General features: G+C 52.8%; 1 protein-coding gene across 4 annotated transcripts in view; it reads left to right on the forward strand.

Annotated features, from left to right (window-relative positions):
• Positions 1 to 22,056, forward strand: part of MINDY4 (MINDY lysine 48 deubiquitinase 4) — a 120,467-nt gene that overhangs the window by 73,364 nt on the left and 25,047 nt on the right. For 3 of the 4 annotated variants that reach the window (XR_010158416.1, XM_527714.6, XM_009452852.4), the window contains exons 10-13: positions 5,459 to 5,560; positions 7,221 to 7,284; positions 8,397 to 8,462; positions 13,992 to 14,059. Coding sequence is in view for 2 of the 4 variants with exons in the window: in XM_527714.6 (XP_527714.3) it covers positions 5,459 to 5,560; positions 7,221 to 7,284; positions 8,397 to 8,462; positions 13,992 to 14,059 (300 nt within the window). In the remaining 2 variants the exon portion in view is untranslated. The remainder of the gene's footprint in view (positions 1 to 5,458; positions 5,561 to 7,220; positions 7,285 to 8,396; positions 8,463 to 13,991; positions 14,060 to 22,056) is intronic. The other variant, XR_010158417.1, reaches the window with a different exon arrangement.

Consider the following 22,056-nt stretch of genomic DNA (forward strand, 5'->3'; position numbering starts at 1 on the left):
GGAAAGATGGTTGTTCAGGGTCACATCTGGCATTCCTGGCAGAACCAAGACTGGCACCTGGTGCCCCTGTGTCACATTGTGCTGCTGTGCCCTGCAAGAGGCATGGAGCAGTGGGGGCCCAGGGAGGCCAGGAGGAAGGCTGAGGGCTCTGAGTTTTAGACTTCCATCGCTGGACACCCACACAGACTCCTAGGGACCAAGGGGTGGCTCTGTTCATGAACGGCTTCACGGTGGAACCTCCCCTTTGGCTTTAAGTTAGAAAAGATGAACACAGAAGAGTACAGAGAGCAACATAGCAAACACCTACAGAGCCCCTGCCCCACACGAGCAAAGGGAAACACTGGGTCACGTGGGCAGGAACCTCTCTCAGTCCTCAGCTTCTCGGTTTCATTGACTTATATAGTTTTCACATTGATTGATTGTGTTATTGATGTTCCTTCAAAAGCCATGTGTGAATGGTTGGGTGTGAGGCCTCAGCACTCCCTTTTGACTCTGAAATTCTAGGATTTCAGACATGATCCAGCTTAAAAAAAAAAAAAAAAAAGGCAAGCTCTTCTGTTCTCTTCAGGAACACCACGATGACCTGCCATCAGCTGCCATCTGCTCTGCGGCTCTGGGGAGCTCAGGCCCTGTGGACCCAGAGGCAGCCCCTGCACTTTCCTGCCTGTGTGCGGGGTCTGCCTCGGCCCTGGAGGCCCCCACCTCAGATGTTGCCCACCACCACTGGTGGGGAAATGGTTCTGTGAAAGCAGATGGAGGATGGGATCGCACCCTCCAGGGAAGTCACGCTGAAATAAAGGCGTCTTGGCAGTGGTGGTGTTTTTTCTGCAGGACTGTCTGGCTTCATTACGACTCATTCCATCAGGCCGGCAGCCGGCCTCTCCTCAGTCGGGAAGGATGGAGCTGGGCGGCAGGACTTGGTGTTTTTCCACTTGAGAAGATGCTGTGCCGGCTTGGCTCACAGAAAGAGATGAAGAGCTCTTGATCCCCCTGAAGGCCTGGAGAGAGCCACAGGCCAGGAACGGCCCTCAGAGGCGGGTGCAGATCTGAGAGTCGGGGAATCCAGGAAGTCCTCCTCTCACTTCCACTTCCCCTCTGAAGTTGGGGAATTCGAGGCCCAGATAAGGAGAGGTGCTTGCCCAAGGCCTCTGTGGACATTGGTAGCAGAACCCATGGTCCTGCAGCCCCAGGCCAGCCTTTCTACCCCCTATTGCAGCTTTTGACCCTGAGAGGGAGCAGACAGGGAGCTCCCCCAAATTATAGACTCTGTACATGGCTCCATGGGCACGTCACAGTGGACAGGTGAGGCTATTTTGAGAAAGTTAGGGTAGAAACATCTCTTTCATCTGAAACACTTGGGTAATTTAGGTAAAAGCAGGATGTATTATTCCCTCAAGATCATTTATTTTCCCTATCTCTAGATAAATGTCTTTTTCCTGCACTTCACCTTTGAGGAATTCGACTCTTAAACTTCTCTTGGTTTAAGAGCCTGGCCAGGTGCCAGCCTCCTGGGAGGAGTCTGACTGATCAGGAAATGCAGACCTGTTTGTCACCCGGGTTCTGCCAGTGAAGGCGTGCGCTGAGCTATCTGGTAAAGGCCTGGGTGATTCAGATGCAGCACCTTTCCCTGTCATCATCTGTGGGTGCAGGTTCTCACGCAGGCACATACAGCCCTGGCTAATCTGGGGTGGGTTAAATCCACGGTCCCCAGCCTTTTTGGCACCAGGGACTGGTTTTGTGGAAGACAATTTTTCCATGGACTGGAGGTGGGGGTGGGATGGTTTCGGTATGATTCAAGTGCATTACATTTATCATTAGATTCTCATAAGGAGCGCGCAACCTAGATCCCTTGCGTGCACAATTCACAATAGGGTTCCTGCCCCCACGAGAGTCTTATGCCACTGCTGATCTGACAGCAGGCAGAACGCAGCTTCACTGGCTCGTCCGCTGCTCACCTCCTGCTGTGCGGCCTGGTTCCTAACAGGCCACAGACCAGTGCCAGCCTGTGGCCTGGGGGTTGGGAACTCCTGGGTTAAAGACAGAATGGCAGTGTTGGAATGATGCTTTGGGGGCATCTGACCCAGTGTCTGCATTTGTAGGTGGGCAGGGAAACAAAGGCCAGGGAGGGCAATGGTTTCACCAGAACCTGTGAGCCAGGAAGCCAGCCCAAGCCTCTTACCTGTCTGATCACTGTACTTTTTCCAACTCTACTGTGTTTTCTAGAAAACTGTGTCTCAAAAGAGAAAGATGGAGAAGGCCCAGGGAAGAATAGAGAGACTGGCAGAGTTACTAACTGGAAGCCAATGAAAAGAATGAGGACTTGTGCTTGGAGACATGGTGGTTCAAAGGGGCTGTAAGCAGAGCCTGTAGGATGAGGGGACAGGCCCTGCCCAAGAGCAAGATCTCTTGATTGTGTTACATGGTGCTGAAAAGACAGGGTCAAAGGCAAAGGAGGCTGGTTCCTGAAACCAGGTGCCCACGGCAGTTGGTTCTACTTACCCAAGCTCTCCTTCCTTCCTCAGTGTTTATTTTTTCCAGTTTTTACTAACTATCTGATCTGAGTAAATCACTGTGTCTCCATGCCTCAGTTTCCCCATTTTACAAAGAGGATATAATAGTACCTCCCTCATAGGGTTGCTTTAACAATTTGATGAAATAACATGGAGTTTATAACAGTGTCTGGCACATGATAAATACTCTATATATATGTGTGTGTTTTTTGTTGTTTGTTCGTTTTTGTTTTTGTTTTTGTTTTTGTTTTAGAGACGGGGTATCACTCTGTCACCTAGGCTAGAATGCAGTGGCACGATCATGGCCCACTGCAGCCTCCAACTCCTGGGCTCAAGCAATCCTTCTGCCTCAGCCTCCTGAGTAGCTGGGACTGCACATGCCACCACACCTGGCTGATTTTTTGATTTTTCTAGACAGAATCTCGCTATGTTGCCTGGGCTGTTCTCAAACTCCTGGCCTCAAGCGATCCTCCCACCTGGGGCTTCCCAAAGTGCTGGGATTACAGACATGAACCACTGCACCTGGCCACTGTTGGCTTTTAAAATCTTATTTGTTGCTACACTGAGAAGCTTCCAACTGAGAATTACCTGCTTCAGTAAGTTAGTGTAGAAGTGTTTGACAGGGGGTCTCCTTACTTCCAGATATGGAGTTTTTCCAGCGTAGGTGTTCTAGGCAGAAAGTACACTCCAGGCACGATTTTGTGTAACGTCTATCCATGTTGGGGAACACTGGTCACACCTGTGTTGTAGGAAGACACGCCCCCACCTCCACCCCATGTGTATGTGCAATGGTGATTGGACGGTGGGGTGAGATGGAGCAAAACTGCTGGTGGGGCACTGGCTGTAACAGCTGAACTGAGGGCAGAACACCCTGGCCTGGGCCACACAGCAGGGGAAGGGTGGGCATGAGGTACTCAGGATGTGCAGTTGACAGTACATGGCCATCATTTGTATGAGAGCAGGGCATGAAGCAGGAGCTGTGGGGGTGATGGAGTCACATTTGCGGGTTCTGAGTCCAGTCCTTTCTCCTTTTTCTGATAAGCTCTGCTTTCCAGGGCCCCCTTAGTCCTTGGTGTGGGCTCTCCTGAAACCTAGAGCAATGTTTTCTCATGGTTGTTTTCATAGTGAACCGTGACCTGGGCCAGTGCTCCCAGCAGCTGGGGCATCCGGTTCGGTGAATGCTTGGTAACTATTTCCTCCAAGGAACATGATGGGCTTCCTGAGGCCAAAGAAGTGTCAGGCAGTAGCTGTTTTATTTTCTTAAGTGCTTGAGTGCTTGTTGCTTGTCTCATTGGATTTGAAGGATTTCCAGTGTCAGAGGCTTGGTGTCACTTTCATATTAGATGTTGGAAATCCACTTTCCCCTTGTCATGGCCCAAGTGGGGACTTAATGGTTTCATAAAGACAATAGTCATATGCGCCATTGATTGAATAGTCACCACGTGCCAGCCACTGGTCCAGGGACCTTACAAACATCTCCTTTAAAGCCACGAGGGAGGTGCAGCGGTCATTGCCAGTTTATGGATGAGGAAACTGAGGGGCCACTGTGTTCTGTCACCTTTTAAAGTAATTGGACCACAGCAGCCTAGGTGTAGGTCACTGGCTATGTGTCCCAGGCACCGGGCAGTGACCACATGCTGCCCACTGTGGTGGGCTGGGTTCTGGTCTGGTTTCTTTTCTCCTGTCCTGGAAAAGAGGGACAAACTTCAGTATTCTTCCTCCCCAGCACAGTTCCGCATGGAGCTCAGGAATTATTTGGTGACTGAAGGCAGAAACCCCCCTCCTCTGTATTCCTTTGAGCCCTAGCAGGGTCTTCATCAAGTCCTTTTGTTTGTTAGGGAGAGACCAGCTAGCTTCCGTATGAGTTTTTTAAAAATTTGCAGAATCCAAGAGAAGCCTAGAAGTACACCTCGAAGGAGTCCTGGGAATGTGAAATGGAAAGAAATATGTATATTCGGCTGTTTCCCTTCCCTCTCATTCAGTTCAGGCACCAGGGACCTCTTAGTTACCATTTTTATGATAGAGAGGTCTCTGCCATGTTTGATACAGCGGACTGCCTGTCCATTTGATCCTACGACTGTGTCGTGGCACTCTCTCCTCATTCTGCCCCTCTGACCCTTCTTCCTCTACCTCCGCTGATTCCTTAGAGTTCCACAGGGTTCCACCCTTGGCCACGGTCTCTGTTTTTCCTCATTCTGTCTCTGGGAAATCTGTGCCCAGCCCCAGCTGCTCTCTTGGGCTTTCTACATGTCTGACAGCCTTATCTAAAGATCTGAGTGCATCTCAAACTCAGTAAGTCTGAAGTGTGGCTCTTTATCTTCTATCTCCAGCTACCTCTTCCCAGCCACATTGTCCTTATTTTGCTTGATGGCACCACCGTGTGCCCACTCAAAACACAGAGCTCATCCTTGAATCTGTCCTGCCACTCATCCCCCACTCTCTGTGTCTAAATGTCCAGCAAGTGAGGCTGCTGTCCCCTTGGCCCTGGCAGTGAAGAGCACCTGCCTGTACATGCTACTGACTCCAGGGGCTTGGAGGTGGGCATGGCCAGGGCCAGGGCAGGGTCCTGAGATGGCAGTCATTCCCGAGCACTGCTGGCTGGGCCTCCCAGTCCCTGCCAGAACTCATAGCACTTTCTCTCACACACTTCTGGGCCCCACCAAGCCTGCAGAGCCCTCTTTGCTCCTGTGGGCCCTTTCCTCTGCCTCCTCCTTCACCAGCCCCACCCAGGGCCTCCCACTTGAAGGCACCTCCTTTGGCCCTCAGCTGTGGAGACCCCTCTTTCCTGGGCTTTGCCTTGGGGCTCCTGGGCTGCAGGTGGCCCCTCTGCAGGCCAGAGAAAGAACAGGCCATCTGTGGAGGGGGCTGCCTGACCACACTAAGTAGAGCTGCACCATCTCAACCTTGTGTCCACATGGGCATAAATGCCTTCCTTTTCTTGTCCGCAGGGGACTGCAGCCTTCAGATGCCCACCGGACCCGCTGCCTCGTCCTGGCCCTCGCAGACATTGTGTGGCGGGCAGGGGGCCGAGAGAGAGCCATTGTTGCACTGTAAGTGGTTCCGAGGTCTGTGTTGCCGTGGCTCATCGTCTGCTGGCAGCTGCCGGCAAGCTGGCTGTGTATGCTCCTATCCTTGGGTCCTTCCGTTACCCACCCTGTGCCACATGCTGGGATGAGCCCTGCAAGTCAGCCTGATGTGCTGAGCAGCCGCAGACTCAGGGAGAGCCCTGGCCTTCCATGCAGCCCTGCGATGCCCTCTCTGGGCTCCAGTTCTCATGTTGGAAGGCGTGTTCTGTCTGCCCTGCCTTCCTCCTGAGGAGCTCTGGGGTGACCCCTCAGAGGAAGCCTCTGACCCCTGCAGCCAGCTCCTCTCTATAGTTCTCTGATCTGGAGGCCTCAGGAAATAGCCCCTCAGGTTGAGTCAGTCCTGACCCCACTGTACTGCTCTTCCCAGTCCCCAAAGCACACTGCCATTTGCTCTGTCACTTGGGTCCCCATCCCATAAAGACTCAGGGAGGTGAGGTGGAGCCCAGGCCCTGGACCCAGTTATCCTGACCCGCATCGTCTCTTCACCGCTGGCCCCATTCTACTGCATATAACCCACATGTAAGGTTTGCTGGGTCTTCAGCCTGATCCGTCAGAGTGGAAGCATCGCTGTCCCAGCTGTGAGGCTAAGTGGTAGTATAAGGAGATCACTTTTGGGGCCAAGGACCATACTCTGGGGGCACGTTGGTCACTGTAGCATATTGCTTCAGAGAAAGGACTCTTAGGTCAGACTCCCAATGCTGTTGCTTATTGGCTGTGTGACGTTGGGCAATTGATGTAATCGCTCTGTTTACTCATCTGGAAAATGGGGATGATTATAACAATTACTTACTTGGATGGCTGTGAGACCTAAATGAGTCAGTATAAAGAAATGATATAAATATGATTATCAGTTTAAATCATTTTATCAATATGAATAGCTGATAAATAATAATAATTGCGAAGTGCTTAGGACAGTGTCTGGCACATACTAAGCACCACGTTTTAGATATCGTTATTTGTTTTTGTTATTATTACTGTCACTTGTCTTTGGTACTCACCTTCCAGTTAACTTATTAACACCGGCCCTTAGGATCTGCAGGGCAGCCCTGAGAACAGATGGGGCAGGAATTCAATTTCTCCCTGTTTTACAGATTAGGAAACAGAAGCCCAGAGAGGGAGGGTGGCTGGTCCAAGGCTACACAGCCACTAAAGGAGCACAGGGCCCCAAACCCGGCTCCGATTCCCGGACGTCTTGGGCTGCACACCCCTGGGGACTGCACACCCAGGGGGAGCCTCAGAGAGGATGGAGGTGGAGTTCCTCCATCAATGAAAACAAAGGGCAAGTCAGCATTCCGCAGTCTGGGAACACATTTGTCAGTTGTGGGTGAGATTCAGACTTCCTACTGCCAGGGCTTGGGTTTGGGTTTGGTTATTCCAAGCTCTCCCTTTGCAGTCTTTTTTCCATTTCTTTTTTTTTTCTTTTAAATCCTGCTATTGGAGTTCTCTGGGCCCAGCCTAGTGCGTGAGTTCAAAGTGGGGAAAAATGAGAAACTCTTGGCTCCATTTTCTCTCTGGAGCCACCTTCTTATTTGTCCTTATTTAATGACACATGTGGTTTCACCCCGGCTGGAGGGCACGCCTTCTCTCCACTCAGAGGACTCATGCACCTTCCTTTCCTTTTTAGGGCTTCGAGAACACAGCAGTTCAGTCCAACAGGGAAATACAAAGCAGATGGAGTCTTAGAAACAGTACGACTTTCTGGAAAATTATCACGCAAACTTTGGCTTTGTTTGGGGACTGTCTCCTTTCATATAAGTAAATCCTTCCTCAGCTGGGGACAGGCTGGCCTTCCGCAGCCCAGGTCCCAGGAATCCTCATCCTGGGATTAGGGTGGGGACAGACGTGGGGTGGCTTTGGGGATGGGCTCCTGCTAGAGCTGGCTTTACGGCCAAAAGGCTGACTGGCTTCCTGTCCCATCGAGGGTGTGCACAGCTGAAGTCTGTATGGAATGCCTTTCGGTTAAGCCCCAGGCTTCCCTGTGTCCTTCTTCCTCTTTCTTTAGCATCTGCTCCAGGATTGTTGTGGGAGGGGGTGGGGCAGGGGTGGTAAGGAGAGGGAGAGAAAGTTAGAATGTGGGGAGGAACTTTAATAGCATGGAACACCAGCCATAAAGCCAGATCTAAGTCATACACAATCGGGGAAATAATGGAAGACATACATTTTTGTATTTTGTAAAATATAAGAACAGTGAAGTTTTTCAGCTACCTCTTGCCAACCTCTTCACTGAGAATTTTTGTTTTAACAAATTAGTTTCATTTGACCTCGGTTTGGGCACGTGTTGCCCTGTGACCCTAATTGAGGGTCTCGCATTGTTGAATGTTTTCTCTTGAAGTGTTTTTTCCTGGCCTGCCTGAAAAAGCAAAGGAGACTCCTAAGGGCTGCTTCCTGCTGAACTCAGGACACGGCCTGTTGGCTTCCACCTGGCCTGGCTATTGTGATTTGGATATGGCCCCTGCCTCATCCACCTCCCTGCCAGCTGCCTCTCTGATATCAGTGACTCACCCATGGGGTGCAGCCCTCCCCTGTTGGGGCCACACAGGATGCTGGAATTCTGGGGTCTCAGGCCCAGAGCTGCCGTAGCCACCTGAACCCTGACGACTCCAGCGGTACCGGCCAGCCTTTCACTCACATACAGGTATGGCCATGCCTCTCAGCCCTGACTTGGAGATGCTGCTCTCTGACGCAGGGACATTCCCAGGTTGGATTTTGTAGCTACTAAAGCCAGGGAGCAGAAGCTAATTCAGGATGGGGCACTGCGCGGGGCTTGGGCCACTCATCCTGAGTGTTTGTGTCTTCTCAGCTTACGCTTCACAGTTTGACCTGCTATGAGGACCTGGTGACTTTTCTTCAACAAAGCATTCATCAGGTATGAAGCATGCCTTACTCCTGTGGGATGTGCGTCACTAAGCCTTCTGATTTCACTGTGGGAACAATGCTGTGAACTGGAGTTGTTCTCCCTGTCGTCCCACCCTGGGATGGCGAGGAAGCTGGGAAGGAGTGATGCTGGCCCCTGGTTGGGGGCTGAGGAGAATGGACTTGGGGTGAGGGATCTGGCTCCTGCCATTGCATCCTCAAGAGCTGGTCCTGGAAGCAGGGCACAGGTAGTAGCCACAGCCAGGGCTACCGACAGCAGAGCTGGATGGGTGGGGTCAGGACACAGGAAGCAGCTGTTAGATGGAGGTCACCAGAGCTTTCTCTCTGTCTGAGTGGAAGCAGCCGCCACTGGAATACAGGAGCTCTTTGTCAGTGGAGTGGGTCCTGGGACCAGCTGGTGAGGTAACCAGAAAGCGGCTTCTTGGGTGGGTTGGAGGGCTTAGCAGTGTGATACACACCTTGATTAGTATCCCTGGGGTGGCAGGGCTGCTCTGGGTGGGGGCTCTGGAGCCCCTCCGCCTGCCAGAGGAGAGCTGTACATCCACTCCTGGCCATGAGCTGGGCGGGACGTGGCCAGGGCCAGACAGCAGCAGATCGCAGGGCTCCGGGAAGTCATGGCAGAGCTGTGGTATCACAGGCTCTGTGGGGAGGGGCTACACACTCCAGGGGTAAAGAACGCGGTCTCTGGAGCCAGTTGGCCTGGCTTTGAATCTAGATTCACCCTTCAGTAGCTCCCTGACCTCAGGCAACTTTCTGAATCCTTCTGTGCCTCACTTTCCTCATTTGTAAAATGTGGGTCAGAAGAACAGTGCCTGCCTCAGAGCATCGTGCAGAGAGCCTAGGGCAGCTGGGCTGTGCTTGATGTTCTCAGTAGTTGTTAGCTTCTGTTGTTGACATTAGGATTGCCATTGTAATGATGCTCTAAGGGCAGCCTTGAGATGGGTTCCTTGTAGACATGTAGAAATGAGAGGGAAGCATTACAGAAGGCAGGTGTGGCCTGAGCTAAGGCCAGCAGACCCGCGACCTCTGAGATCCCCACTACGAAGCCTCACAATTCTGACATCTGTGTGTCAGGACTGAAGCAGAGGAAGAACACAGACTTTCTCTCCTAGTGTGCTGGCTGGTCCCTGAGCCTCACCTTGCCTTCCCTTTGACCTTCTGGATGTGGGATCCATTCTTTTCAGCCCCACAGAAGGCACTGGAGGGTTTGGTGGTAAGCCGGAGAGTGGGAGAACTTGCTGGAAATGGGACCAGGACTAAAGCTCCTGCTGTCAGACTGCCTTCTGCAGAACTTTCCCAAAGAACCTGAAGGCCTGGGCACAGCCCTGGGAAATGATCAGGCCCTGGCAGCACCAGATGTCCCTTGGGTAGGCAATGGGGCCTACCCTAGGAACAAAAGGAGGCAGGTGAGGTCACCGGAGGGGCAATCCACCTGAAGTGCTTTCACCCCTCAGCCCGGGGAGAGGCCTCAGGGCCTGTCCCAAAAGCATGGATTAGGATGGCTCCCTTTCTACGTGGGTTGCTCTGTCCAGGCGCATGGGAGAAGGAGTGCTGGCCGGGGCATCGGGAGCCCCAGGCTGTCTGTCCTTTGCTGCCTGTCCCCAGCTCTGGTTTTTCACTGGAGTCACTCAGTAGGCCATCTGCTGATGTGGTGCATCCACCGCCTGGCCTGGGCAGAGGAGGCCTGGAGCAGGGGCCTGGGGGCCTCCTCTGGCTTATTCCTTAGTCATATGTAGCCTTGGGAAAGTCACTGGGTCTCAGTTTCCTCACCTGGAAAATGGAAGATGGAGCAGTTATCAGGTAGCTTCCAGCTCTTCATCATCTAAGTGTGGTCCTCAAAGAAGAACCTTAAACACGTGGAGAAGGGTGTCTTCCAAATGCAGTAGTAGGCAGTCTGAAGGAGCAGAAAGGAGACCTGCTGTTGATCCGGAGTGTCATGAGAGTGCAGCAGTCACAGGAGAGATGAGCAGAGCCTGATGGCGTCCGTGTGTGGGATCTGGCCAGGGTGGCCAGGAATGGGATCACCTGGTCACACTCCCAGCTGAAGCAGAACGTGGAGCCACCAGAGCCAGGAAAAGGAAGTGACTGGTGAGGCTTCAGGGGCTAAGGTGGAGCCTGAGGGTGATTGCTCAAATGACCACAGATCCTGAGGCTTGTAGCTGCCCACTGATGGACTGGGGTGGCCCCTCAGCACCAGGACCTCTGCATCCTTGTCTATGAGATGGAGCCTCCCCCTCAGCCTGTACCCCAGGGCTTTGATGAAGCCTAACCAAGACAGGGACTGTGGAAGGGGTTCAGAGAGTGGGATTTGTTCCAGGGCGAGGGGGCCTCCTTTCAGTGATGCCTCTGGACTCAAAGCAGTCGCCTCCTCGCCTGGCTTTGGTCCTTGGTACAGGCGGTCAATATTCGGCCCTCCTCACTCTGGAAGGCAGCTCTCCCCCTGCAGTTTAATTCATGTTTTTGCTGGAAGCAGTTGAGCTGCCTCAGCACTGCCCTCACCAAATTCATTTTTCATGGCCTGGGCCTAAGAGGGGTTCCTCGTGCCAGGCCTGGAAATGTATACCAAGCCATCTTTGCCCAAAATAAATAGCTTCCTTGCTATGTTTTCATTACTGCTCACCCTCTGGGCAAGGTGTCTGGCAGGCTTCTGGCCAGCTGGAGGATGCCCCCACCTCTGCCTCCCATTGGAGTTCCTTGGTAGACTCAGGTCTCTGTGGAGTGCAGAGCAGCACTGGAAGAATAGCCCCTTCTTCCCAAGTGGCACCACTTTCTAGACCCTGATGGCAGTTTTCAGGCCAGTTGCCTTGCCTGACCTCGCCTTTCAATGCAGACATGTTGCCCTGTGGCCTCCCATGTCTTGGCAGCTTGAATTTGATGAGATAATTGTAATAAAAGTTTTAAAAAACAAAATGGAATATTGGTGCCATTTAGTGTGTTCCAGCAAGGGCAAGAAGCCTCAAGCAGGGTTCTTCCCCACCCACTGCAGAGAGGCATGTCCAGGGCTCAAGGGGTCCCCTTGAGGGTGTTCCTAGGACTGGGGGCAATGCTGGCATAAATGTAATAATAGTTCCCCAAATTTACACAGAGTTGGGGTTTACAGTGGGCTTTTGTGTCTGTTACTTCACTGCAGGTAGGTAGGCGTTACAGGCATTGGCGGAAGGGGAAACAGACCACAGACCAAGAAAGTACTGCAGCTGCCCCAGGACTGCATGTATGTCCATGGCAGAAGTAGGCAAGAGTTCTAGAAGGAGAAACTGAGACCAAGAACACTTTGTGACTGTCCAAGGGGAGATGGAAATTTGTGGCAGATTAGGTAGGCTTTCAATGGAAAGGGACACTGAGACCAAGAGCTTCGTGACTTCCCTAGGCAGCATGCAGAGCTGGGACAAGGGGCTGGTGACCCAAGTCCTCCTGAGCCTGCGTCCCCCTGTGCAGGGGGAGACATCAGCATTACTCTTTGCCATTGTCAGAGCACTTCCACAGACATTGTCTCAAGAATGTGCACCATAAGCCAAGGAAATAGGCCAGGTGGGTCTTCATTATTCTTATTTTGCAAAGAGGAAACTGAGGGCAGCATAAATGAAGTGGCTGGCCTGAGATCACAGAATGAAGACGAGGTTGATTTAACATTGTTGTTGATTCATTCATTCCATTCCTACTTCCAAAAAAAGACTGGAAGTTGCTTTTAAAAGAAAATGATGTCCTCAGGGCTCTGCTGTGCCCCCGCATAGTCAGCTTGCCCTCTCTTGCCTGTGGACCTTTGCACGTGCTTCTCCTTTTGGAGCAACGTTCACTTTTCTGATTCCTTACTGTCCCTTAGGTTTCTGTTCAGACATCGCTTTCTCCAAAAACCCTTCCTTGATACTCCCTCCCCGAACTTGAAGTCTGTGTTGAAGGCACTTCCTGTGTGTTTTGGAAGGAGCCTGCATTTCTGTCATGGCAGAACCCCTTCTCCCGGCCTTTTCAAGGTGCTTATTGTTTTTTCTTCCCTAAGTTACTTCCCCAAGAGGAGGGATCCATATCCACCTTGTTAACAAGTACAGCCTTAGCCAGGAGCATCCTCTTGGCACAGAAATTTCACCAATACAATTTTTTTAAAAAGACTGATTGACCAAGTGAATTCCTGGATGACAATAAAGAGTATATTTTGAGGAAAAGAAAAGGTAATTTTATCAGAAGCTTGAGCTGCAATAGTTACCATAGTAGAGCACCATATTTGGCTCTGAGCTTCCTGGCAGCCAAGGCAAAAATGTAAACATGGTAAGTTTTATAATTTTCATTGTCTGTTCCAGGAGAAACAAGTTGGGATTTTTTTTTTCTAATTTTAAGTCCAAAATGTGATTACACATAAGGAACACTGACTATTATAACAGGCAGTGTCTTCAGTCACAGTTCATGGTTTCCAAAGTGGAATGGGTGAGGCCTTCACACTGACTTGAAGGTGGGGATGGTGTTTCTCCGGGGAGCAGAAGTGACATAGCCGATCCCAGTAGGCTGTGGCCCACTGGGCTTACTGGACAGATGGGCAGGGCAGAGCCAGCTTTGTTTTAACAGCTAACACAGGTGCCAGGCCCTGTTTGAAATGCTTTATAAGGATTAACTCACGTAATTTTCACAACTTGATAAGGGTAGGTGCTGTGATTATTACCCTCTTTTTACAGATGAGAAGACTGAGGATAGAGGAGTCCAGGAGTGTTTCCATGGTCACATAGCAAGGAGTGGCAGAGCGAGGATTTAAATTAGGCGGCCAGGCCCCGGGACACCAGCTCCAAACCAGAGTTGGGAGGAGGACTCACTTTGGATGCAAAATCTAAGGGGGTGCCAAAAATCTCAGAAATTAGCAAAACCTATCTTTTTTAAAAATCAGAGTTAATCAGAAAAATCCACAATGAACAAAATACCAAAATGTTGATGTTTTAAAATATATATATATATAAATTTAAGACATGCATCTACATGGCTGCCTCCTTTGCCTCACCAGATTCTGACTCTGCTCCAAACCTGCTCTCTGCTGCTCTCAGCACAGCACAGTTCTTCTGAGTAAGGGATCTGGAATTAGAGATCCCTGGGGTCCCAGTGTGCTGCTGACAAGCTGTGTGGCCTTAAACTGGTCACTCAGTTTCTGAGCCTCAGTTCCACATATGCTAGAGGGCAGTAATCATAGTACTGTCCCCCAGGACTGTTAGAGTGTTCGGGGTGATAATGCCCATTAGATGCTTGCACCATAATGGAGCTGGCCATGACTGTTGCTGTCTTGTGAGTATTGAGGACTCTGAGGTCACTGATGCTCTCTGTGGTGGCCCCTGCATCACCCTCGCTCTGCTGTCATTGTCATTCAGGCTGTTCCAATGTCCCATCCTTTAGGAGGTCAGCCTTCGGGCCACCCAGCAACCCCAGGGCTGGGCTGGAGGCAGTTGGCTCAGGGCAGGCTGCTCCCTGGGGTGTGGCTCCCACAGAGGTGTGGGGCTGGGAAGAGGGAGGTGCAAATGGGATGGAGCTCATTTTTCTCTCCCCCTCCCAGTTTGAAGTGGGCCCCTATGGCTGCATCCTGCTCACCCTTTCTGCCATCCTGTCCAGGTCTACAGAGCTGTGAGTATCTTTCTCCCTCAACTCCCTGGGGCTGGGCTGGTCTGTCTTGTTCACTGCTGCCTCCCTAGAGCCCAGGATGGTGCTTGGCACATGTTGAGGGCTCTGTGAGTGTTGTGGAAAGGATGAATGAAGCAGTGGAGTAGGGGAAGGTCTGCTGGTGGAGGAGAGAAAGTAGTCGCATTCTACATATACACGTGTCCAGGGCTACCATGTGTGTGGTGGACAACCTGAAGGACACACCACCAGCCCTTGAGGAGCTTGCCTGGAACTGCAGTGCATGCACACTTGAGCACTCAGGGGGATGCCCCTGGCACTTGTGCAGGGGATGGACAATTGAGGCTGAGACCCAGGAGATGGCTGAGGGCCCTCTAGAGCTCAGGACAGGAAGGCCTCGCTGTAGACCAAGGCAGCCCTGCAGTCGCGTGGACAAGGCTGGCATCCTGGGTGGTGAATGGGCGGTGGCCAGGAGGCCCTGGAGGCAGGGAGAGGTGGCAGGGCGGCTTGTCCTAATCTCCCCTGCCTGACCCCTTTCGGCAGGGTCTCTATGCTAACTGTATCAGGTGGAACATGGTCCCCAGCCTGCTCCACAGCCGGAGTTTCCCCATGAAGCTCATTTGCTAGGAGCTTTTTAGGCCTCTTTGTCTGTATTTGTCACCTGGGCATGTCATCAGGAAGTGTAGCAGATTAATAGCGCATGAACGGTTGTGGAAAGTACAGTCAATTGCCCCATTCACTTTCAAGCAGAGGACAGAGCCCTGGGGGCCTGGAGTCCTGGGAGAGTGAATCTTACTTTGAGGGATGCAGGCGGGGGAGGACTTGGGAACAGCTCTCAGCAGGTGGGCCCTGGGAAGTGGGGAGGCAGGGTGAGTAGCCTTGTGGTGCCCAGGGGCGGGAGGTCACAGCAGGAGACACTTCTTTCCCGGCCTGGTTGGGTCTGGTCGGCGCCCTCCCTGTTTCCAGGGGCCTCTGCTGTGGATTCGGGGGAGGACAGTGGGGGCTCTGTGGCCTCGTGCACCAGGCTGCCTGCTGCTTGCTGCTTCTGACCTTATTAAATGCGTGTGAGTGCACAGCGCTTTCCAACTTCTAATCCTGCCATAATGATATGATTCATTCCTGGCGTGGACTCACGTGCATGGAGACCATAAGCTGCACCACCTTCTCCCCAGGACTGGCTTTGCACCTGGTTTGGCTCATTTCTGGGCTGACGGGTTGGGTGGGAGTCTCCAGATCTCCCTGAGGGGAAGCTGCACTCTCAGGAGGGCCAGGCTCAATGACACCAGTCCCAGCGCCCCCATCCATGTGGGGGCCCTCTGGCTCTGGGAGTCTAGGGCTCTGTGCTCGAGTGTGTCAGTTCTGGTGGTCACCGGGAGTGGGCGCCTTGTTACATGCATGCTCCTGCATGTAGCCCTGTCCCTCTGAAAGGGGCTTCAGGGTTCCATGCCCAGGCCAGTCTTCATGTTGTGCACAGCTGGGGGACTAGGGCTGCTTCTTCCCCCTCCCTACCCTTTCCAATCAAGCTGGGCACCTGTGGGGAATTAGTATGGGGAATGCTGCCCTGCTGGACCTTCACAGCCTCATGCTTATGGGCCTGAAGTCACACCCCTGCCAACACACATACACAAAGACAAACATGGATACACACAGATATACGGATGCACATACGTGGCCACACACAGAGACACACACACACAGACACACGAAAACTCACAAAGACATGGACACACACAGAGACACATAGTCCAGCTGTTCTTCCAGGACATCTGAGGCCCTTCCCTGGGTCCTGCAGGCAGATGGTCAAGGCCCCTGGGGCAGTACAGGCCTCTGCCTCCCAGAGGGCCCAAATAGAGCCCTGCTATGGTGTTCGGGCCAGGCAGGCAGGCATGGATTGGGCTTTGTCTTACACTGTGGCCTCCCCTTCCCCTCTCCTAAGACGACAGTGTGTAGGCAGGTCTCATTGCCAGCGGTAAGGATAGCGTCTGTGAAGCTTCCCGTGTGCCAGGCCCCTTGCCTTAACATTCTGCACATGAACGCATCGAGTCCACAGCAGCCCTGTTAGGTGGGCGCTGCTGTGAGTGCTGTCACCATCCCTGTTTTTCAGAGGAGGAAGCAAGGCTGAGGGAGGTGAGTAGGCTTCAAGATTATACAGCAAGTAAAACTGGTGGCCTTGGGCCCCACCCAGGCCATCTGGCCCTAGAGCTGGCTTTTTGGGTTTGCTGTTTGAAAACCTGAACTTTGGAAAAAGTTGGTTGGTTTTAGGCCTGACTCTCTACTCCTCTGAATAGAGCTGGAGTTTCTTCCTCTAAAGTGGGAGTGGGAATTCCTGCCTCATAAGATGTAGCTGTGCTTAGCACAGCTCCTGGTGGGTACAAGCCGGGAATAATGGCCACGGCTGGTCCAACCGTATCCCAGGAGCTCAGATGGCTTTGTGTGTCTTCTTGTGTTTCCTTGCCTGCAGCCTTGGCCTGGGGCCCTGTGGTGGAGGCCGTGCTGCCATCTCAGTAGGCACAGCCACAGGGATGTCCAGCAATTCCTGATGGGGCTTCTGTGGTGACACTCACCCTTGGCAGGCATGTCCAGAGCAACCGAGAGCATCTTGTGCTGAGTGCCACTGGGGGGGTGAGGAGGGGCCATGGGACCAAGCCCCGCCCAGGGGCATGCAGTTCAGAGGTGTACTTGAGAAGACACCCAGCTCTCTCTGATTCGTTCAAGTTCAAAAGAACTTTAGTTAAGCTTGTAGTTAAACTGAGGGCTTCAAGTGAGGAACAGGGCAGGCCTTGGGCAGCCTGTGCTGCCTGGGGGCTCCTCTAGTGCTCCCTCCCGACTGTTGCGTGCTTGCCCCGAGGGGCTGCAGGAGAGGTGGGCATCTGAGTGGAGCTAACCCTCCTACCCCACCTGGAACCCAGGGGAGACTCCTGAAGAGGAAAGACGGGAATGCCAGCAAGGATGGGAATAGCCCGGGTAGTCGTGGCACTGCCCAGATCCCATGAGACAGCCACACTGAAATTATTTCAGATAATGTACTAGCATTCCTGCATGTGGGAGTGCGCCCGTGAATAAGCCATTCTCTGGCCTTCCAGAGAGTAGTCCCCAGAACAGCCTGCTCCTCTCACGTGCCAGGCACACTGCACTCCAGCAGCGCCCCCTGCATCCCGGCACCTCCAGCCTTGGCTCTCTGAGGGATACCAGGCTCTGCTGAAGGTTTGCGGTGATTCGCAGGGCAATGATAACAGTTCTGGGGCTGGAATCCCACCTCTGCCTGCTGCCTCTGGGGCTAGCCGCCGGCAAGGCCTTTCTCTACAGACATTTGGACACTTGGGTGCAAATGTCACCCACCTCAGGCTCCATTAGGTTTGTCCAGGGAAGCCCAGTGGGGTGGCAAGTCACAGGAAAGCACTCACTTCTTGACCACAAGAAGAGCACCAGGATACCTAGGTCCTCAGCGCAGCTCAGTCACCCACAGCCGTGTGGCTGACCCAGCCTGTGCCTTAGGTTCTTTATCTAACAGGAGGGGTTAGGCTGGTGCTTTTTAAAACTATGTTTGTAATGAAAACAAAATCTGATTTTTTTTACCCAAATAAGCTTTATTTTCAAGCTCACTGTGTGAAGCAGATGCAGCGGAATGACTTTGATTAGAGCGGCAGAGGTGGGAGGGAGAGGCCCCTGCTGCCCCCCTCCCCAGCCTGCCAATCCAGCACCAACCCCTGCTCTCCAGCCACTGTCCCTGAGACCCCCCTTTGGAGAAACCCCACCTCTGCATACACAGCTTAAAAACCTCGGGACCAGATGATCGCCCAGGGCCTTCCTGTTCTGGGGTTCACATTCAGCTTTGCCAAAGAATCCTCTGATGCCATTTCAGGGCAATCTGTTACCACTTTGGGCAATTGAAAACATGTCCTGGTAGCAAAAAGAGACAGCTGAGTCTCCAGGACCAACTGCAGTTCAGCTCGAGAGAAGCAGAGTGGTGGGCTGGGAAAACTGAGCCAGTTCTTTACAAATACAGCATGTGTATGTGTACATTTGTGGTGGTGTGATAGTGTGTGTGCGGATGGGAGAGATTGGTGACACTGTATGGCCGGGTGTGAGATGACATGGGTGTTGGTGGTTGTGTTGGAGATTGTGTGAAGGGTGACTTGATTGTGTACATGTGCATGTGATTGTGATGTGTGATGGAGAGGGCATAGTCGTTCCTCCCTCCTGGTGAGGGTTCTCTGACTCATGCCTGGGCACTGGAGGCTTCTCTTCTTTGGCCCTTGCACCAAAGTCAGTGCCTCCTGTCTGTTGGCCATTCCTAACCCAGACCAGAGCCAGGGTGAGGACATCATGGACAGATGTAAACCTAGCCGAGTGCTGCCGACCACTGCCTGCCTGGCTACTTCATTGTCAGAGGCCCCAAGAAGAGTCGAGAAACAGACCTTTGAGGTTTGTTTATCCCAGGCTGTGCAAAGCCTTGTGAAGGTTTTTTTTCCACTTGATTTCAAGCCGTTTATTTTCTTTTCTAAGATCTCGAATTGCTTCCGGTAAATCTCATGCAGGATTTCATGCTTGCCAAGCTTTGCTGCTTTTCAAACCACATGGCTAGAACTTTCCCCAGGGAGCTCTCACAAGCCCCAAGGATGCTCAGGGTCCTGGGGTCAGGACCAGCTCTGAACCAGACCTGGGCAGCACTGAGCATGGGCTGCTCTGGTGCCTCAGTGGAGCACAGACCTGGCCAGATCATTGAGGCCCTGAGAAGGTCCAGTGGGGGTGAAAACCTTTTCATGCAGTAGATTCTTGGCCTTCATTACAGCAGCAAGTTCAGCTGCCCAAAGGCAGTCTTGAAAGTCCGGAAGAGGTGGTAGCTTCTCATTTGCTGAAACAGTTGTAGAACAGCACAAGCTAGGTGCTGAGGGTGAGGGATGACGCTGGGCAGGACCCACACCATGTCACTCTGTGGCTCTTTGTAACTCTCCTCAAGAGATTAAAAGCAATGGCAGCAACAAAATAGTTGATTCCTTTGTGCAAATAGTCCTGAAACAAAAGCCAACTGTGAGTGTTGGTTGGAAAGACAGTGACAGAAGCTCAATTCCCAGCCAGTGTAAGCAGAAACAAAGCTACTGACTGATTCCTATCAGAAGCCCAGGCTTTAAGAGGGGCTGGATCCAGGAACCCAGACATTGTCTTTGGGAATTGGTGTCTGTTTTTTTGTCTCTTCACTTTTGGCTCCTCTGTCCCAGCTGCATTCTCAGGAAGGTCCTTCTGCACGGTGGGCTCAAGGGAGCCCTTCTCCAGCAGCTCCTCAGCCTGCTGGGTGCTGGGTGCCATTCCTGGTGTGATTGCCGTGGCCAGGCCTGGGCTGCACCATCACATATATATGGACATGGGGTATCCCCAAAAGGCAGTCACCGCCCAGAGAAGGCCACCACATCCGCTAGCAAAGGGATAGGGCAGAGTCAGGAAACAGGTATCTGAGAACAGGAGAGCAGATGTGGGTTTGGGGTGGGCTGAGCCTTCATGGAGGCCCCCAGGCTCCTCTCAGTAATGGAGAAAAGAGATCACCAAGCTTTCTGTTCCAGCAAGTGCGGGCAGTGCTCACCCCGTCAGAGACCCTCTGGGGGGAATCACGGGGGTGGGTGGTTCGTGGGGTGAGATGTGAACAGGGGCTGTTCCCCTTGAGAATCACGGGCTCTTGGAGGTTTAAATGTGCTGTTCTGAACGGGAGGGGTCCATGGGATGCTCGTCAGCTTACCTGGGACTCTGCTGAGCCTCTGCCAGTCCAGAATAATGAATAATGAGGTGTGAACAGAGCCACCCAGACCAGGAGCCTGACCCCTGGGCTCCCGTCTCTGCACCGACACCTGGCTTTGTGGCTCACTTGCCCTCTCTCACCTGAATCTTCCCCCAGGTCACATGTGAGGCAGGGTGGGTTGGGTAAGTGTCCTTCCTACCCAGCATGCTAAGACCTTTTGAAGCTTAGCTGGGAAACAGGAGAAGAGGAACTTCCTCAATAAACTCCAGCCGAACTTTGACACTGATTCAGATTAGGGCAGAGGCCCCACTAATGAAGATTTTCAGCAATGTCTCAAGAGACCAAGGTGACAATGGAAGGTGGACCCACGGGGGCATGGATGCCAGTGTCATGGAAATAGTGGGCCCCCCACTGAGACTCCACTTCCTTCCACTGACTCTGTCTCTCTCCCTGGTCCCGTCCCTGGGAGCCACCTGCTCCTTTGTCCCCAGGCCCCTTTACAGGGAACCAAATTCTGTCCTGTTGATCTCTGCCTCGCTTCCTCTGGAGACCCTGTGCAGACACCTGAATCTGGAGGCTTAGCCTCAGCGGGAGCTGGAGGTGGAGGAGAGAGGGAAAGGGCCCTTGCTGCCATCTTAGGCCTTTGTTGTCTTGTGGCAACCCAAGGGATGGGCCCACAGGCCGGAACCCTTTTCTCATTTACAGGTGTGGGAACTTTGAGAAGTGAAGGGTCAGTTAATGGCACAGTTGGCAGCATCACCTGAGGCTCCTGGCTCTCAGTCGAAGACCCTGTGCCTGCATCGTCTTCCCTGGACTGTGGGAGGGGTAACAGGAGCTGCTCAGCTGTGTCTGCTGACTTAGAAAGAGAGGTGGCAAATGAGGCCCTAGATAGGCCCATACCAGCTGGGTGCTTGACTACCTGCTGTCCTCTCGCAGTGCAGCTGGCATGGGCTGGGCTAAAGCAAGCCAACTGTGCCTGGGCCAGACCCCTAAGCTGCTGAGATGGCAAGTCACAGCCACTGAGCTGTGAGGACAGTCATTCTGTCATGGACACTAAGCCTGAGAGCTGGGTTGGAGGGGTCCACCTGGCACAGCTGAGAAGGGGGGCCACACCCAGGCCGCTGAAGAGCTGGGAGGTCTCAAGACCCTCGGTCCTGTGTGCATCTCCTGCCCCTATCCACTCACCCAGGGACCTTACATGTTCACGAAGGGCCAGGTGCGCAGAGAAAGAGGACAGGCCTCAGAAGGAGGGAGAGGTAATTAACCTGCTGAAAGGGTCTCCTGTGCCAGACCAGCCTCAACTGTGTGGGTGGGGTGCTCACTTCCACCTGCCTCTTCCAGCTCCTGGAAGCTGTTCACCAGGGCCTTTCTCACATGCAGTGTCACCTGGGGTAGGTGTGGGTAGGCTCATGTCATTTAGGGGCACAGTTGCTGTGCACCTGCGGGGTCTGGAGACCAGTTCTAGCCCTCAAAGTCCTTGCCACCTGGAGAGGCAAGACCAGTGTGTGAAAAGCAGTCGGTGGGTACCCTTAGGAAGCGGAGGAGAGATGGGGCATTTCTGTCCCTGGGTTGAGTGAGATTTTAGAGGAGGTGACATTTAGCAGGGCTCTGAGGGATAAGTGGGAAGGGTTTTGGCAGGCAGCAAGAACAAAGTAGGCAAAGGCCACTGGTGGGGGTTTGCAGGGATCAGTTGCAGAGGGTCTAGTTGGGAGGGAAGGAGCTGGACATGGTGGGTGGGAAGAGGTGGGTGGCAGAAGGCAGCTTGGGAAGGGCTTTGGCCAGCTGCTGATGAGCCTGGGCCCCTGCTTTCCCTTCTTCCTCCTTGCAGGTCCCTCTTTTTCCGTCCTGCAGAGCCTTCCACCAACTCTCCCCCTGCCTCCTGGGCTCCCATCCTAGCCCTCTCCTCTTACTGCTTTGAGAATGGAAACAATTTTGACCCTCTAGCCTGTGGGGCGCTCTGCAGTTTGCAAGACCTGATATGGTCTAGTCCCTTATTGCAACAGCCCTTTGAGGTAATTATTGTTATCCCTGTCAGGATGACACACTGGAGGCTCAGAAATGGAAAGCGATTTACCAAAGGTCACGAAGTGCAGGTGGCAGAAGGGGCCTGACACCCATTGGTTCTGACTCATCGTCTACTCCCTCTTGGCCGTCCTGGGAAAACAGTTGATATCCGCTGTATCCAAATCCTCTTCAGATATTCACAGCTCCATTTCAACTGCTCGGAGGTCTCGGTTTAATCTGGGTTCTTGGCCGTGATATGAGTGGTTGA

Source organism: Pan troglodytes, chromosome 6 (genome assembly GCF_028858775.2).
Source record: "Pan troglodytes isolate AG18354 chromosome 6, NHGRI_mPanTro3-v2.0_pri, whole genome shotgun sequence".
Taxonomy (NCBI): Eukaryota; Metazoa; Chordata; class Mammalia; order Primates; family Hominidae; genus Pan; species Pan troglodytes.